The 17,722-nt window shown below is 42.8% G+C and overlaps 1 protein-coding gene across 2 annotated transcripts in view; it reads left to right on the forward strand.

Moving 5' to 3' along the window:
- Positions 1–17,722, forward strand: part of LOC139534580 (regulator of G-protein signaling 12-like) — a 95,676-nt gene that overhangs the window by 66,640 nt on the left and 11,314 nt on the right. For both annotated transcript variants that reach the window (XM_071333820.1, XM_071333819.1), the window contains exons 4-15: positions 2,512–2,533; positions 4,313–4,485; positions 5,506–5,598; positions 5,890–6,033; positions 6,458–6,637; positions 6,986–7,139; positions 7,939–8,036; positions 10,904–11,101; positions 14,153–14,226; positions 15,598–15,724; positions 16,267–16,366; positions 17,497–17,561. In XM_071333820.1, the coding sequence (XP_071189921.1) occupies positions 2,512–2,533; positions 4,313–4,485; positions 5,506–5,598; positions 5,890–6,033; positions 6,458–6,637; positions 6,986–7,139; positions 7,939–8,036; positions 10,904–11,101; positions 14,153–14,226; positions 15,598–15,724; positions 16,267–16,366; positions 17,497–17,561 (1,428 nt within the window). The remainder of the gene's footprint in view (positions 1–2,511; positions 2,534–4,312; positions 4,486–5,505; positions 5,599–5,889; positions 6,034–6,457; positions 6,638–6,985; positions 7,140–7,938; positions 8,037–10,903; positions 11,102–14,152; positions 14,227–15,597; positions 15,725–16,266; positions 16,367–17,496; positions 17,562–17,722) is intronic.

The raw sequence follows: 17,722 nt of genomic DNA on the forward strand, positions 1-17,722 counted from the left end.
ATTCATGATCGTACCTCGTCTAATTTATTGGCCAAATATTGTACGTTGGCAAGTAATATTGATGGTAAGGACGGATTTCCCACTCGCCGTCAGCGGATCCTTACGAGGGACCCCGCCCTGTGTCCTCTATACCTGCGTCTCTGTCGCTTGCCAATGGCGGGGATTTCGGCCGTGTCGGGTGTCTGAAGTACATCCTGTGCGTCCTGCTTGTTGAAGAAAAAATATTTTTCTAATCCGAGGTGAGTGATCGCTGTCCTGATATCCAGAAGCTCTTTTTTGCCGTAAGATACGGTTGCAGAAACATTATGTACAAAATAAGTTACAAATAACGTGACAAAAAACACATAATAGCACAATTGGTTAGGCGCCCGTAAAAAGGCTGCCATTTCTTCCGGCACCATCTATATGATTTATCTCAAGCATTAGCCTGGTTGGAAGTGCCTTGTCTAGACATATCCAGTGGACAGAAAAGTACCTCGTACCTACGGTAAAATTTGGTGGTGGATCTTTGATGTTATGGGGCTATTTGCTTCCACTGGTCCTGGGGCCCTTAAGGTCAACGGCATCATGAACTTTACCAAGTAACAGGACAATTTAGCCAAAAACTTGGTTGCCTCTGGCAGGAGGCTGAAACTTGGCCAGCAAGACAATAACCCCAAGTACTAATCAAAATTTACAAAGAAATGTTTAATTGACAACAAAATCAACATTTTGCAATGGCCGTCGCAGTCTCCAGACTTGAACCCCATTGTAAACCTCTGGTTTGAATTGAAGAGGGCAGTCCGTAAGAGCAGACAAAGGATATCAAGGAAAGATTCTGGAAAGATTCTGTTTGGAGGAATGGTCAAAGATCCCTCCAAATGTGTTCTCCAATCAAATTTTTACATTTTAGAAAAAGGCTGTATCGTTATCCCTTTTAGAGATATTTTGAAATTACTTGTTAAACAAAATCTCTTTCACTGAGCAATTGTATTATTATAAAATATTCAATTTCTCAATTGTTTTGAGCGTACAATACAGCTCAGTATTTGTATTATTTATTATATCGAGTCTTTTTTGCTCATCTTTACCAAGGGTGCCAATAATTTTGGAGGTGACTGTATCTACCAGCATGTTCACACTGAAGTGGCGTCTCATAACCTCATAGGGAATCATACTCTCTTTCTAAATGAATCCTCCAACACACTGATTAATAGTGTGTTCTTGGACAAGGCTGAATGATGCTCTACTCATTTCCTAATTTCCTCTTCCTCTTCCTCTGCATTTCCTGCTGCATTTGAAAATATTTGCCTTTCAGCTGTAAACCTTTATTTTAGCCTTACTAAACCAATGTTAACAGATATCCCTGGTTTTCTGCCATTCTCTCGCCAGCAATGTCTTCAAATTGTTTGCTAAGTAAACATTTGTAGCTGCTGCATAAAATCAACCTATTCTTGTGAAGAGAAGAGACCATTTCACTAATAAATATGCCAGCAATGAAATTCCAGGAGTGTGTATTCATTCCGGAAACCGTTTACCGTTTAAGAACCAAACGGAAACAAACCTACTTGAATTTGTCCAATAGAAACTCTTGTTTGCATTTTCCGTTTGGAGTAAACAGACAAAACGTTTTGCAACAGAATCGGCATAATGATTACACCTGGGCTTTGTGATTATAATTTTTTTGTCTTTCCGAAGATGCTTGTCAGAATTGCTGATCACTCTGTGGCTTTTAGTCTTGTATAGACTTTCATTGCCCACTCAGCCCCTGAATTAGCATGTGAAAAGTGGCTTATTAGTGCAAGCAAGGGCGCTTAAGTAGCTCCTCATTATGACTTCTAGTCTGACCAGACACCAGTGAGAGGGAACATGCCACTTGGCTTTTGTCTGTGTCTGTGTCTGTCTGTGTGTGTGTGTGTGTGTGTGTGTGTGTGTGTGTGTGTGTGTGTGTGTGTGTGTGTGTGTGTGTGTGTGTGTGTGTGTGTGTGTGTGTGTGTGTGTGTGTGTGTGTGTGTGTGTGTGTGTGTGTGTGTGTGTGTGTGTGTGTGTGTGTGTGTGTGTGTGTGTGTGTGTGTGTGTGTGTGTGTGTGTGTGTGTGAGAGAGAGAGGGTGTGCATCTCCGAATGTGCTCTGAGTGTGTTTTTGTGTGTCCAAAGCGTGTGAGTCATAGGTAATGAGTGTGTGTGTGGTGAGAAGTGGGACCCATTCTTGAGGTGTGAACAGCTGTGTGTGTGTGTGTGCAGAGGCCCTGGGCTGGATCCACCCACATTTCACATTAATAGCCACACACACACACACACACACACACACACACACACACACACACACACACACACACACACACACACACACACACACACACACACACACACACACACACACACACACACACACACACACACACACACACACACTAGTAGTGGGATGCCTGGAGAGACATTCTGTGCTCAGGCTCCAGTGGTTCCTTGCCTCAGAGCAGGAGGAGGTCATGACGGCATCTTCTCACTCATGTCTCTCTTTGTTGTCTTACAGTCGGCTGCTTCCTCAGAAGGTGGTGAGTACATTTCTCTTTTCATTACACTTGTTCTTACATTCACTTTATCTGTGATGACAGAACACAGCACATATTTTTGTTTCCTGCACCTGTATGTACTAGGCTAAGTAATAAGCTTTAAGTTGAGTTCAATGAAAGTGTTCCAAAACAAGCATGGGCCAAATGGGGCGTTTTGTCCCTCCATGGACATTTTTGTTGAACAATAATAGTCACTTTTTGTGTGCCTTTGTCTTGAATGCGTCTTTCTCCGTTTCCTGTATGTTTGCTTTTTATTGCGTGTTTATTAAGCTCTCCACAACACGCAACTCTGTGGCTATTGGATTTAACAGGCTTGCAGAATATGATGTCAACCTATTTATTTACGACCTCAACAAAAGGCTCTTGTGCAGTGGTTTTAGGACAGGGTTTCCCAACTCCTCGAATATTCCAACCAGCACACATGTTTGTTGTAGCCCCAGACAAACTCACCTGATTCCACTTATTGAGGGATCGATGATTAGTTGAATCAGGTGTGCTTGTCTGGGGCTGCAACAAAAATGTGTGAAGTTCGGGACACTGGAGGAATGGAGTTGGGAAACACTGTTTTAGGATAGGGTTTGGCCTTGGGTGTTTGCTGTCGGTTCCCCCTTTCACAGACGTTTAATAATGTTTGCTGAACGCCATGTTCAATGGAGCTGTGGTTTTGGAGTAGCTGCTTAGCTCTTTCAATGAGCATGTGGCGAAGAAACTCTATGCTATTTATCCTGAAAACCATCTCATTAACAAAGCAACACAGGCCCCATATTTGCTCTCTGCTGGCAAAGTCAAGATTCCAAACCATCAAATCTAATACGGCTAACTCCTAACCAAATATCATGTCAACTCCAAACCAAATATCACGTCACTGAGGTCAATTGGCAGAGCTTTGAAATTAAAATATAAACAAATGTCTGGGACAAATTGATTGGTGTAATAGAAAATGGAATACATCTCTTGCGTCTTTTAATGGGAGATGTGAGGGCTTGTAAAAACCAGCTTGTTTTATGCCTTTACAGCTCTGCTGACACCTACTGATTCAGCTGGGCGAGTTGGCTAACAAAGGCATGAGCTTCTATAGTTAGACTGTATCCCGAGGCATTACTCACAACATTGTAAAGTAGTCAGTCACGAACAGTCATGATTCAGTGTCCAAGTTGTCATGTAATATTTGCAATAGCATTTAGAGGCTACATCTAATTATTATTTGTCCCGTGCTTGCGCATGCTTATCAGTGATCAGATACCCTGGTGCTGGAGGCTATGGATTAATCTGTGTAGTGTTTTCAGAAAGCTCCCGACAGAGGCTTAAAATTCCTCAATTCCGTAAGCATTGGCAGATTGTGAACACTTCTCTTGCCTGACGTTGACCATTCAAGAGCATTTTGGTAACAGACCTTACTGTCTTCCTTTTTGTGTTTTTGTTATTTTGCTTTCTGGTTGGTGGGACTTTGAAATGGGCATCTGCCGCCATGGTAGCAGGCACTAACTGTGAGTCCTTGGAAGTACTTGTTTAAATAGGCCTCTTTCTCTAGATTCCACAGTTCCCAAGCTATTCCCTTCTTTTTAGTGGTTTTGGACTAATACCATTTTCTCCCCTCTCTTTGAACTAGCTTAGAATTGTGTCCCTGAATTAACTTTTCTCTGCTGTAGACTATGGTGCAGTATTAAGGCTGTTGTTGTCAGAACAGTCACTGTCAGAACAGTTCTGGTCTCTACCCCCGTTGTCCCCTAACCACTTTCCCTACAATTTCCCTCTCTCCAGACCATGGTGGTGGTGTGCAGCTCCAGGGCTGCTGCAGCCAGAGCAGTCTGAACAGCAACGGCAGTCTGCCCGGCGCCGGCAGCCACAGGAGGCTGTCAGAGCGCCGGGTGGCCAGCTGGGCCGCCTGCTTCGAGCGCCTGCTCCAGGACCCCATTGGCGTCCGCTACTTCTCAGTATGTATAGTAAAGAACTCTGGGAAATTTAATTTAATTTTAGTTCACATCATTTTAGTTCACTGTTAGTTTAGTTATATGATCTGAAACCCTCTCATTCTCCATTCTGTTAGATGAAATCTATACTCGTCTACCTCAGACGTCCAAAATGATGTTTTAGTTTGCATGTTACGTGATGTTACAGTTATCTCTCTCATTCTCCATTCTGTTGGATGAAATCAATGTGAAGCTACCTCAGCCATACAGGGGTATTCAACTCTTACCTTACGAGGTCCGGTGCCTGCCGTTTTTTTTGTTCTACCTGATAATTCATTTCCCCCACCTGGTGTCCCAGGTCTAAATCGGTCCCTGATTAGAGGGCAACAATGAAAAAACGCAGTGGAACTGACTTCGAGGTCCAGAGTTGAGTTTGAAGGCGTTAAACCATTCTCTTCTTATGGAATAGAAGCAATAGTTAACTATATAGTGTTAGGTTCTAATTATCAGAGTAAGAACTCGACGGACACTATGAAAGCTTAAACCACGTTTATTCTTCACAAAGGATCGAGCAGCTGAACCGACAAAAACATGTTTACAATAGTGGTGGTATATGTATCCCACTTTGGATGGAGTCTCCTCCTTCTCGCTAAACATTGTATCTTTATTGCTAGGCAGGAAACGAAGTGATACAGGCAATACACTTTTCCTTCTCCCTTAACGTGACCTGACCTCGACCCCCTTCATCACTAATCCATGACTCTCTCACCTTATCAATGCCTGCCACATATGATCGTTTTCCCTGCACTCAGCACATTCCAAGCTTAATTGCACCCACCATATACCTTCCTCCTACAGATAACCATCCACTTCTGGTGTAGACCCTCTAAACCATAGCACTCAATATTTCAATAGAATACCTGATAATTAACTCTATTTCAAGTTTAGGCGTTAGAACCCAGAATCCATCAATAGCCAATCAACACTGGATCCGAACACTCCAGGCTTACTGCAGGTATGATAAAGCTGTTTGTGTCTCCACAGGAATTCCTCAAGAAGGAATTCAGTGAGGAGAATATCTTGTTCTGGCAGGGCTGCGAATACTTCAGTCATATACCTGCAACGGACAAAAAGCAGGTAAGGTTCTTCCTCGTACACATCACCAAGACCAAACCATACTTTCCTATCTAGTCCATAGGCTTTGGATGTCATGGATTGATTAAAAAAGATCCCTCAATATACTGGACATGTCTGTGTGTCTCGACAGACAATTCCTTGGTGCCTTTAGAAGTGCTGGTTGTGCAGCACCTTGTGTGGCTGAGTGAGGATCTGTGTGTAAAACACCAGAATCAGTCCCCTTCATAACAACGGACTAGGTTATGTCATAGTTGTGTGTGTGTTTTTAAAACATCTTCCTCTCCTCTCCAGCTATCCCAGAGGGCAGGGGAGATCTACAACAGCTTCCTGTCCAGTAAAGCCACCACTCCGGTCAACATCGACAGTCAGGCCCAACTGGCCGACGACGTCCTCACCTCCCCATGTCCAAACATGTTCAAGGCTCAGCAGTTACAAGTGAGAGGACCAACTGCCTACTACTCTATGTTATGTTGTTAAATAAATAATAATATACTTTATTGTCAACCCTCCCTTATACACACACACACACACACACACACACACACATAAGGCTGGGAGTAGCACAGTGTCAACTGCCGGGGCAGCACTGCTGGAACAATTTTTATTATTCAGTGTCATCTGCCTGTTTCCAAAATGGCTCTTGTGCTTTACCAAGGTCAAACACAAACTGGCATACACCCCCCCCCCCCGCCCCCCCCCCACAAACTCACAGGCCTGTACAACGTCAGTGTAGATCTGTCCAATGTTGTTACAAACATGACTTAATCATTGCTATTACCACATATGTCATAACACATGTCATAACTGATTGTGACCCTTCATAACACCAGACCCTTTTCCCCCCCAATTTTGTCTGTAGATCTTCAACCTGATGAAGTTTGACAGCTACTCCAGGTTCCTCAAGTCTGGCCTGTATCAGGAGTGCATGCTGGCCGAGGTGGAGGGACGACCTTTACCTGACCCCTACCAGATCCCCTGTAGCCCCGCCCCCTCCAAGCACAGCGCCAGCTCCTCTCTCTCCCTCTCCACGCCCATAAAGGTACCCGCCTTGTACTAAAGTAACCTTAACAGCCAAAATAGTATCTGCTATTGTCCTAGTAACCATCACAGTGTCATTCGCCTGTGGGATGCACATTTTGTGTTGTAGCCAGTATAGGTGTTTGTTAACCTTCAAAACATCATGGTCATATTCACTAGATACCAAATGGAAGAAAACAGACCAAAAGGGACTACCTGAACTTGTCCAATAAGAAACTAATTTTCCACTGCAATTTCTTTTTGTTTCTAAATGTTTTCAATAGCAAAACGGTTTGCTACGTTGTGCACAAATGTATACAACCCAGGTGTTAGACATGTTGTTTGAACTAGTTGTTTTGTTGACCAATAGGAGGCCAGGAAGCAGAGATCAGGAAGGTCACTTAATGAGGACCCCGGAGACGAGCATGATGAGCATAAGAAACGGGGCACCTTCTTTTCTTGGTCCCGGAACCGGAGCTTCGGAAAGGGACCCAAGAAAAAGGACATTGGAGAAATCAACCTCGGTCAGCAATTCTCAGTCATAGAATGTCACAAGGAGTTAATCTTATGTATTCAATTCAAATAACGTTTTTTCCCTGTGAGGGAACTTCTTGTGTATGGTTTCAATATTGACATGAAGCTTTCTGGCATACATTATGTTCTTTGGTCAGGCAATACACAGCACTGCACTGCATGCTATAAATTTGTTATGATGAAAGGTGAACTTCTGAAGCGGCAATTCAAATGGTGTTTTGAGCTTCATCTGATTTATGTCATTGGCGATGTTACACAAATGTTTTCCCTTGATAGTAGCTTATCTTTTATGTGTAGTTGTGTTGTGATGATGCTTGTCTTTTATGTGTAGTTATGTTGTGATGATGCATGGATAGTAGCTTGTCTTATGTGTAGATGTGTTGTGATGATGCATGGATAGTAGCTTGTCTTATGTGTAGATGTGTTGTGATGATGCATGGATAGTAGCTTGTCTTTTATGTGTTGCTGTGTTGTGATGATGCATGGATAGTAAGTAGGGATGGGATGATACCAGTATCGCGCTACTAGTTTGTATCGTGGCAGCGAAAAAAACCCACAAAGGTAAACAGACCTAATGTTGGAAACAAACATCATTATGTTGTCATCCAGAGTCACATGTATTTATTTCCCGAGCTATAGCACACGATATTGTACATACAGTAGGTTTTTAAAGAAACAAATAGTTTTGTCTGCTTCTTGTTCTCCTTTTTTGCATGGAATATCGCAATACTGAGTTAATGAGTTCCTAACTGTGACCTCTGACCTCCCTGGCCTTCCTGTGTTGGGTAGATTCCTGGAGCAGCAACGGTCGGAGGGAATCACAGGGCTCCTTGTCCTCAGGTGCCAGTCTGGAGCTGGCCACTTCCTGTTCAGCGGGCAAGATGGAGGTAACATCCGCATGCCGGCCAGGCCAGGTCACCATGGCAACACTGAACCAAGATAGCTCTGTAGTAGCAGCAGACATTATACAGATCACGACTCTGTTTAGTTTTGTGGCATGTTGCCAGAAAGTCCTCTTGACTTGGGTATGCCGCTGTCAAAATGGTTATGACAGGTGTTATATGAAACATATGACTTAACTTCTTACGGCTGAGATCCCGTTAACGGGATCGACTTGACAACAGCCAGTGAAAGTGCAGGGCGCCAATTTCAAACAACAGAAATCTCATAATTAAAATTCCTCAAACATACAAGTATTTTACACCATTTTAAAGATAAACTTGTTGTTAATCCCACCACAGTGTCCGATTTCAAAAAGGCTTTACGACGAAAGCACACCATCTGATTATGTTAGGTCAGTACCTAGTCACAGAAAAACACAGCCATTTTTCCAGCCAAAGAGAGGAGTCACAAAAAGCAGAAATAGAGATAAAATTAATCACTAACCTTTGATGATCTTCATCAGATGACACTCGTAGGACTTCATGTTACACAATACATGTATGTTTTGTTCGATAAAGTTTATATTTATATCCAAAAATCTTAGTTTACATTGGCGCGTTATGTTCAGTAATGTTTGCCTCCAAAACATCCGGTGATTTTGCAGAGTGCCACATCAATTTACAGAAATACTCATAATAAACATTGATAAAAGATACAAATGTTTTACATGGAACTTTAGATAAACTTCTCCTTAACTTCTTCGGGGTAGGGGGCAGCATTTTCACTTTTGGATAAATAGCATGCCAAAATTCAACTGCCTGCTACTCACCCCCAGAATATAAGATATGCATATTATTAGTAGATTTGGATAGAAAACACTCTGAAGTTTCTAAAACTGTTTGAATCATGTCTGTGAGAATAACAGAACTTATGTAGCAGGCGAAACCCCGAGGACAAACCATTCAGATTTTTTTTTGGGGGGGGGGTCACTGTCTTTTCAATGAGTTTTCATTGGGACACCAGATTTCTAAGGGACTTGTTTGCAGTTCCTACCGCTTCCACTGGATGTCACCAGTCTTTGGAAATTGGTTGAGGTTATTCCTTTGTGTAATGAAGAAGTACGGCAATCGTAAATGAGGTTCACTTGAAGTAAATTGTTTGAGAGAGGCACATTACCAAAAAAGTTGCGTCAGTTTGTTTTCTTTCAGTATTGAACACAGATCATCCCGTCTTCAAATTGATCGATTATTAACGTTTAAAAATACATAACGTTGTATTACAAAAGTAGTTTGAAATGTTTTGGTAAAGTTTACATGTAACTTTTGATATATTTTGTAGTGACGTTGCGCAAGTTGGAAGCTGTGTTTTTCTGGATGAAACGCGCCAAATAAATTGACATTTTGGATATATATCGACGGAATTAATCGAACAAAAGGACCATTTGTGATGTTTATGGGACATATTGGAGTGCCAACAAAAGAATTTCGTCAAAGGTAAGGCATGAATTATATTTTTATTTCTGTGTTTTGTGTTGTGCTTGCAGTGTTGAAATATGCTACTCTCTTTGTTTACTGTTGTGCTATCATCAGATAATAGCATCTTATGCTTTCGCAGAAAAGCCTTTTTGAAATCTGACATGTTGGCTGGATTCACGAGTGTAGCTTTAATTTGGTATCTTACATGTGTGATTTAATGAAAGTTTGATTTTTATATCATTTTATTTGAATATGGCGCTCTGTATTTTCCCTGGCTATTGGCCAGGTGGGACGATTGCGTCCCACCTACCCCAGAGAGGTTAATGGAACCGCTGTGTCAGATTTAAAAAAAACTTTACGGAAAAAGCACACCATGCAATAATCTGAGTATGGCGCTCAGACACAAAAACAAGCCATACAGGTACACGCCATGTTGTGGAGTCAACAGAAGTCAGAAATAGCATTATAAATATTCACTTACCTTTGATGATCTTCATCAGAATGCACTCCCAGGAATCGCAGTTCCACAATAAATGTTTGTTTTGTTCGATAAAGTCCATAATTTATGTCCAAATACCTCCTTTTTGTTCGTACGTTTAGTTCCAAAATCCAAACGTGACGCGCAGGCCAGATGAAAAGTCTAAAAATTCCATTACAGTTCGTAGAAACATGTCAAACGATGTATAGAATCAATCTTTAGGATGTTTTTAACATACATCTTCAATAATGTTTCAACCGGAGAATTCCTTTGTCTGTAGAAATGCAATGGAACGCAGCTAACTCTCACGGGAGCGCGCCTGAGTGAGCTCGTGGCACTATGCCAGACCCCTGACTCAATCAGCTCTTATTCCCCCCTCCTTCACAGTAGAAGCATCAAACAAGGTTCTAAAGACTGTTGACATCTGGTGGAAGCCTTAGGAAGTGCAATATGACCCCATAGACACTGTATATTGGATAGGCAAACCTACAAACCTCAGATTTCCCACTTCCTGGTTGGATTTCTTCTCAGGTTTTTGCCTGCCATATGAGTTCTGTTATACTCACAGACATCATTCAAACAGTTTTAGAAACTTCAGAGTGTTTTCTATCCAAATATACTAATAATATGCATATCTTAGCTTCTGGGCCTGAGTAGCAGGCAGTTTACTCTGGGCACCTTATTCATCCAAGCTACTCAATACTGCCCCCAGCCATAAAAAGTTAATGGGGGTTGATTTCAAGGTTCAGACGTTCAACATAGTTATTTTACCCCATAGGGAATTTTGGTTTGCAGACAGGACGAACATTTAACACTACATACAATACAAGACATAGAGACATTGTTGCTGTTTTTAACTCTTGGTCCTCTCTCTTGCTTCTATTGAGTTCTATCTCTGACTATGGTTTGTCCTGTGTAGGGGGACAACCGTCACTCAGTGCCGGTGTGGGACAGGTTGTCCTCCGCCAAGCACTGCAATGTGACCTTGCCGGATGGCTCGTGCTCCTCTGTGACTCTGCGGCCGGGCGCCACCATCAGGGAGGTGCTCCGGGTCCTCTGTCAGAAACTCTGCATCAATATGGTCGCCGTCGACCTCTTCCTGGTGGGAGGAGAGAAGGTGAGGGAAGCACACTGATTCTTAGCACAGTTACTGTGCATCTCAATGTGGATTTAGAGTGACATTATCCAGATTCACTGATGTATTAAGTAGGGCTGTCAAACGATTAAAATAATGAATCAGGTTAATGGTATTATTAATCGTGATTAATCGCAATTTTAGAATTTGCTCATATTTGGCCCTAAAGAAAGATTTTTACATTTAAAAAGCAGTGCTTTGCGTTACTGGTAGGGCTGTTGCAGTGACCATATTACCACCACACCGGCACTTATGAGTCATGACAGCAGTAAAATTCCACGTGGCCTGGTACTCAGGGCTCTATTGTCCCTCTAACCACTCTGACATCAATGCAAATACAATTGAAATTCACATCAAATACTTAACATCAAAACAGTATTGTGCTTTTAAAACTCACCTCACTGTGATTGATCTAGTTGAAGAAAGAAGTTCAACAACAGGTTGAAATTGAGTGTAAAATATAGTCCTTGTGGATGTTGTTTCAAAGCCTAATACAACAAAATGGACAGCGCTTTCTAAGGTGTTTTGCGGGTACTATTTTTAATGGAGCTGCCAGTTGAGGATTTGTGAGGCATTTGTTTCTCAAACTAGACACTCTAATGTACTTGTCCTCTTGCTCAGTTGTGCACCGGGGCCTCCCACTCCTCTTTCTATTCTGGTTAGAGTCAGTTTGCTCTGTTCTGTGAAGGGAGTAGTACACAGCGTTGTACGAGATCTTCAGTTTCTTGGCATTTTCTCACCTTCATTTCTCAGAACAAGAATAGACTGGCGAGTTTCAGAAGAAAGTTATTTGTTTCTAGCCATTTTGAGCCTGTAATCGATCCCACAAATGCTGATGCTCCAGATACTAAACTAGTCTAAAGAAGGCCAGTTTTATTGCTTCTTTAATCAGGACAACAGTTTTCAGCTGTGCTAACATAATTGCAAAAGGGTTTTCTAATGATCAATTAGCCTTTTAAAATGATAAACTTGGATTAGCTAACACAACGTGCCATTGGAACACAGGAGTGGTGGTTGCTGATAATGGGCCTCTGTACGCCTACCGTATGTAGATATTCCATTAAAAATCAACCGTTTCCAGCTAAAATAGTCATTTACAACATTAACAATATCTACACTGTATTTCGGATCAATTTGATGTTATTTTAATGGTCAAAAAGGAGCTTTTTTTTCAAAAACAAGGACATTTTAAGTGACCCCAAACTTTTGAACAGTAGTGTATGAGCCCGCAAAAAAAACTGAATTAAAATAATGATTGTGCCATTATACGATAGATAGTCTTATAGCCTGCCGCATATTACTCACGGCAGAAAAACATACAAAAAACGGATTTAAGATGTCTTTGGTGTAAGATATAATTGGTCTAGCCCAGTGGTTCCCAAACTTTTTATAGTCCCGTACCCCTTCAAACATTCAACCTCCAGCTACATACCCCCTCTAGCACTAGGGTCAGCGCACTCTCAAATGTTGTTTTTTGCCACAATTGTAAGCCTGCCACACACACACTATACGATGCATTAAACATAAGAATGAGTGTGAGTTTTGGTCACAACCCGGCTCGTAGGAAGTGACAAAGAGCTCTTATAGGACCAGAGCACAAATAATAATATAATAATAATCAATCATTTTGCTCTTTATTTAGCTATCTTACATATAAAACTTTATTTGTTAATTGTGAATAACTTAACACAGGTTAATGAGAAGGGTGTGCTTGAAGGGATGCACATAACTCTGCAATGTTGGGTTGTATTGTAGAGAGTCTGTCTTAAATCATTTCCCACCCACAGTTTGTGCCTGTATTTAGTTTTCATGCTAGTGAGGGCATCAGTGTCTTAACAGCGCGATTTGCCAAGTCAGGATACTCAGAGCACAGCCCAATCCAAAAATCAGGGAGTGGCTTCTGATTAAATTAGATTTTCACAGAACCACTTGTTGCAATTTTGATTGATCAAATATCGGTAAGTGGACTGGAGGCAGGGCATGAAAGGGATAAGAATCCAGTTGTTTGTGTCATCCCTTTCGGGAAAGTACCTCGCTCAGATGCTTCACTATATCACATTTGACATTGTCTGTAAGCTTCATTTGCACACAAAAAATCATACAATGATGGAAAGACCTCTGTGTTGTCCTTGTTAATGCAGAGAGAGAAGAGCTCCAACTTCTTAATCATAGCCTCAATTTTGTCCCGCACATTGAATATAGTTGCAGAGATTCCCTGTTATCCTAGATTCAGGTCATTCAGGCGAGAAAAAACATCACCCAGATAGGCCAGTCGTGTGAGAAACTCATCATCATGCAAGCGGTCAGACAAGTGAAAATTATGGTCAGTAAAGAAAACTTTAAGCTCGTCTCTCAATTAAAAAAAAAACGTGTCAATACATTGCCCCTTGATAACCAGCGCACTTCTGTATGTTGTAAAATAGTTACATGGTTGCTGCCCATATCATTGCATAGTGCAGAAAATACACAACAGTTCAGGGGCCTTGCTTTAACAAAGTTAACAATTTTCACTGTAGTGTCCAAAACATCTTTCAAGCTGTCAGGCATTCCCTTGGCAGCAAGAGCCTCTCGATGGATGCTGCAGTGTACCCAAGTGGCGTCTGGAGCAACTGCTTGCACCCGCGTTACCACTCTGCCCCTGAACAAGGCAGTTAACCCACTGTTCCCCGGTAGGCCGTCATTGTAAATAAGAATTTGTTCTTAACTGACTTGCCTAGTTAAATAAAGGTAAAAACATTAAAAAAAAAATGTAATACATGATTTGGGCTAGATGCACACAGTCTTCAGCGATTTAGCTAAAAACGCAAGCGTTGACTGTAGCTGTGTTCCATGTTGGGTCCTGCGTTGAAAAGGTTCCGTGCGGAAACACGTGCGCTTAAAAGGTTCCGTGCAGTGAAGAAATGGAGCCTTGATTAATGGCGTTTTGGATAAAAGCGTCTGCTAAATGTCATATATATTATTATCATTATATTGGTTAGGCATTGCTTCATGGCTTTATGAGTAGTTTTTCATGTTGGTTTCAATTTTGTTTAGCCTTTAGTGCTGGACCAAGATTGCATGACCCTCAGCTCACGGGAACTCAGAATGGAAAAGCGCACCCTTTTCAGGTAATAGCAGATGCATCTACTGTATACACTATATGGCAAAAAAGTATGTGGACAACCATTCAAATTAGTGGATTTGACTATTTCAGCCACACCTGTTGCTGACATGTGTATGCAATCGAGCACACAGCCATGCAATCTCCATAGACAAACATTGGCAGTAGTATGGCCGTGCTGAAGAGCTCAGTGACTTTGAACGTGGCACGGTCATAGGATGCCACCTTTCCAAGTTCATCAAATTTCTGCCCTGCTAGAGCTACCACGGTCAACTGTAAGTGCTGTTATTGTGAAGTGGAAATGTCTAGGAGCAACAACAGCTCAGCTGTGAAGTGGTAGGCCACACAAGCTCACAGAACGGGACCGCCGAGAGCTGAAGTGCGTAGCTCGTAAAAATCGTCAGTCCTCGGTTGCAACACTCACTGCCGAGTTCCAAACTGCCTCTGGAAGCAATGTCAGCGCAAGAACTGTTCCTCGGGAGCTTCATGAAATGGGTTTCCATGGCCGAGCAGCCACACACAAGCCTAAGATCACCATGCGCAATGCCAAGCATCGGCTGGAGTGGTGTAAAGCTCGCCACCATTGAACTGGAAGTGCGAGGAAACGCGTTCTCTGGAGTGATGAATCATGCTTCACCACCTGGCTATCCGACGGATTAATCTGGGTTTGGCGGATGCCAGGAGAACGCTACCTGCCCAAATGCAGAGTGCCAACTGTAAAGTTTGGTGGAGGAATAATGATCTGGGGCTGTTTTTCATGGTCGGGCAAGACCCTTAGTTCCATTCAAGGAAAATCTTAACGCTTCAGCATTCAATGACATTATAGACGATTATGTGCTTCCAACTTGGTGGCAACTTGGAAGGCCCTTTCCTGTTTCAGCATGACAATGTCCATGTGCACAAAGCGAGGTCCATACAGAAATGGTTTGTCGAGACTGGTGTGGAAGAACTTGACTGGCCTGCACAGAGACCTGACCTCAACCCCATTGAACACCTTTGGGATGAATTGGAACGCCAACTGTGAGCCAGGCCTAATACCCCTACATCAGTGCCCGACCCCACTAATGCTCTTGTCCCTGCACCAATGTTCCAACATCTAGTGAAAGCCTTCCCAGAAGAGTGGAGGCTGTTATTACAGCAAAGGGGGAACCTACTCCATATAAGTGCCCATGATTTTGGAATGATATGTTCGACGAGCAGGTGTCCGCACATATAGTGTATCTCTATATTATTATGTCTCTATATATCTCTCTCTCACTCTCTCTCACATTCCACCCTTTTTATTTACCAATGTAAAATTTGAAATAACTCTTCGCACCTCCATTCTCCCAAGAGAATCTTAATGAAATCATCTGATTTATTTTCCCTCTATTTTTAGGCTGGACCTGGTACCCATTAATCGGTCCGTAGGCTTGAAGGCCAAACCCACCAAACCCGTCACCGAGGTCCTGCGCCCTGTCGTGGCGAAGTATGGCCTCCACCTCAACGATCTGGTGGCCAAAATAGTAAGTCTGGCTGGGTTGCCTCAAGGTTTTATGTTTGCAGCTGTGTATCCAACACACCCCAGCTCTTCTGTAGAGCATGACAGTGGCACTGGGTGGAGTCTCATTGGCTTGGAAGGGGGAAGGAACCTCATGCTCTTCAAATGTTACTGGGTGGTTAGCTCATTCTGACTCAACCAGCCTCAGATTTTGCAGAGAGAGGGCTATAATTATGAATGACTACACTCCTGAAACATGAGGGAGGAAGAGGGTAGAAAGACTCCTCCCTTTCCCCCAAATCCTTGCCAGTTAGTTGGTTTATTTTTGTCCTGTGGTGTGTTTCCAAGCATTTACCCCAGTATTATACAGGAAGCTAAAGCCACATTCTAAATAGAGTGAGGGCTTCCATGTCTTACATGGTTAATGATAGTACACAGAAGTTGAGATGATACGCTACATGTTTGAATGACATGCTAATATGGCATCATCCTAATCTGTTGAAATGGATGGGAACATGCTAATAATGCTAGCAAGGTAACTTTCTAAAATGCTGTGTATTTTGACAGAGTGGAGAAACGGAGCCTTTAGACCTAGGGGCGCCAATATCCAGCCTCGACGGCCTGCGCATAGTGCTGGAAAGAGCGGATCCCTCTGCTTCAGGGAAAGGTAAAACCACCACCACACCAAACTCCAAAACACACGCTAAGACAAGAGACAAGGTCAACCAACCCTGAAGAGGGTCACTGTTTCCACTCACTCCTACAGTGACCTTGCATGGTCCCAGATCTGTTTGTCTTGCTAGTGTAACCAAGCTAGGAACGTACCACAAGCTCAGTCCACAGCTAGCTTGAAATGTCACTGTTGGAGCTATCCAATTGGTACCTGTTGTATAGCTCAGACGGTTTGCACGGGCAGTCTGGTTCAAGCCCAGTCAGAGGTAGGTTCAGGGAGGCAGCGCTACATGCTAAGCTAGCACACTGACACCGATTATACCAACACCTATGGTTACTGTCCATAGGAGTTATCAAGACTGTTACGTGCCTCCTTGAAGGAGGGAGATGCAGGAATCAGGAGCAGGAGAGCAAGGAAATCCCAGTGGCACAATAGTTTATTAGAAGTCCCAACTCAACAACAACATGGGGGGGGAAATACGCCCGAACGAGGTCGCCACACACAGGGAAAATAAACGCTACACACGGGGGAGAAACCTCTACTCCTTAACACATACCAAAACGGTACAACTGCCGTGAGAAAGAAAACCTGTGGTGCAGACACACACCCCTAACAAAGAAACCACAGCAAACAATCCTGCACAAAGACTAGCAGGCAGCGGAGGTAAATAAACCCACCGAAATCAACTAATAGGACACAGGTGTAAACAATACAGACAGACACAAACGAAAAGGAAAAATGGATCGGTGGCAGCTAGAAGGCCGCCGCCGACGACCGCCGAGCACCGCCCGAACAGGGAGAGGAGCCACCTTCGGTGGAAGTCGTGACAAAGACAGCACAAACAGATCTGGGACCAGGCTAATAGAGACCCACTGGCATACTCAAACCCCCAATCACCCTAAGTGATAGTGACTGGAGAAATTCAGTGGCGACACTTTTCCAATGTTGACCTTGCACTTCAGCCCATCTGTTTCCAGGAATTCAAACCGCTCTTGTAATCTATGTCCTGTTTTGTTGTCCCACTTACCTCTAGTGATAAGCAAAGATATCAGAGGTATGTAGGATGCATGGGATGGCTCGTTGGCTCAGATTCACCTCCATGTTGTTTTTCTCTATCTCTATAGATTCCAAGTCAGCCTCCTTGAAAGCCCATCTGCCATCTTTGACCAGCAGGAGTCTTTCAGCAACAGTAAGGAGACTTCCTTCTTTTATCCCTGTTTTCACTTTTCTCAAGTATCCTTAAACTTCTAAATGTTCTGTCTCCGGCTCCCCTGCTATGCTGCTTCTTAACAATTTAACATCACATAATAATTGCTCAAGTGCTCTACTCTACTTTGTTCAAAGTGGTTT

The sequence above is a fragment of the Salvelinus alpinus genome, chromosome 11 (assembly GCF_045679555.1).
Source record: "Salvelinus alpinus chromosome 11, SLU_Salpinus.1, whole genome shotgun sequence".
NCBI classification, from domain to species: Eukaryota; Metazoa; Chordata; class Actinopteri; order Salmoniformes; family Salmonidae; genus Salvelinus; species Salvelinus alpinus.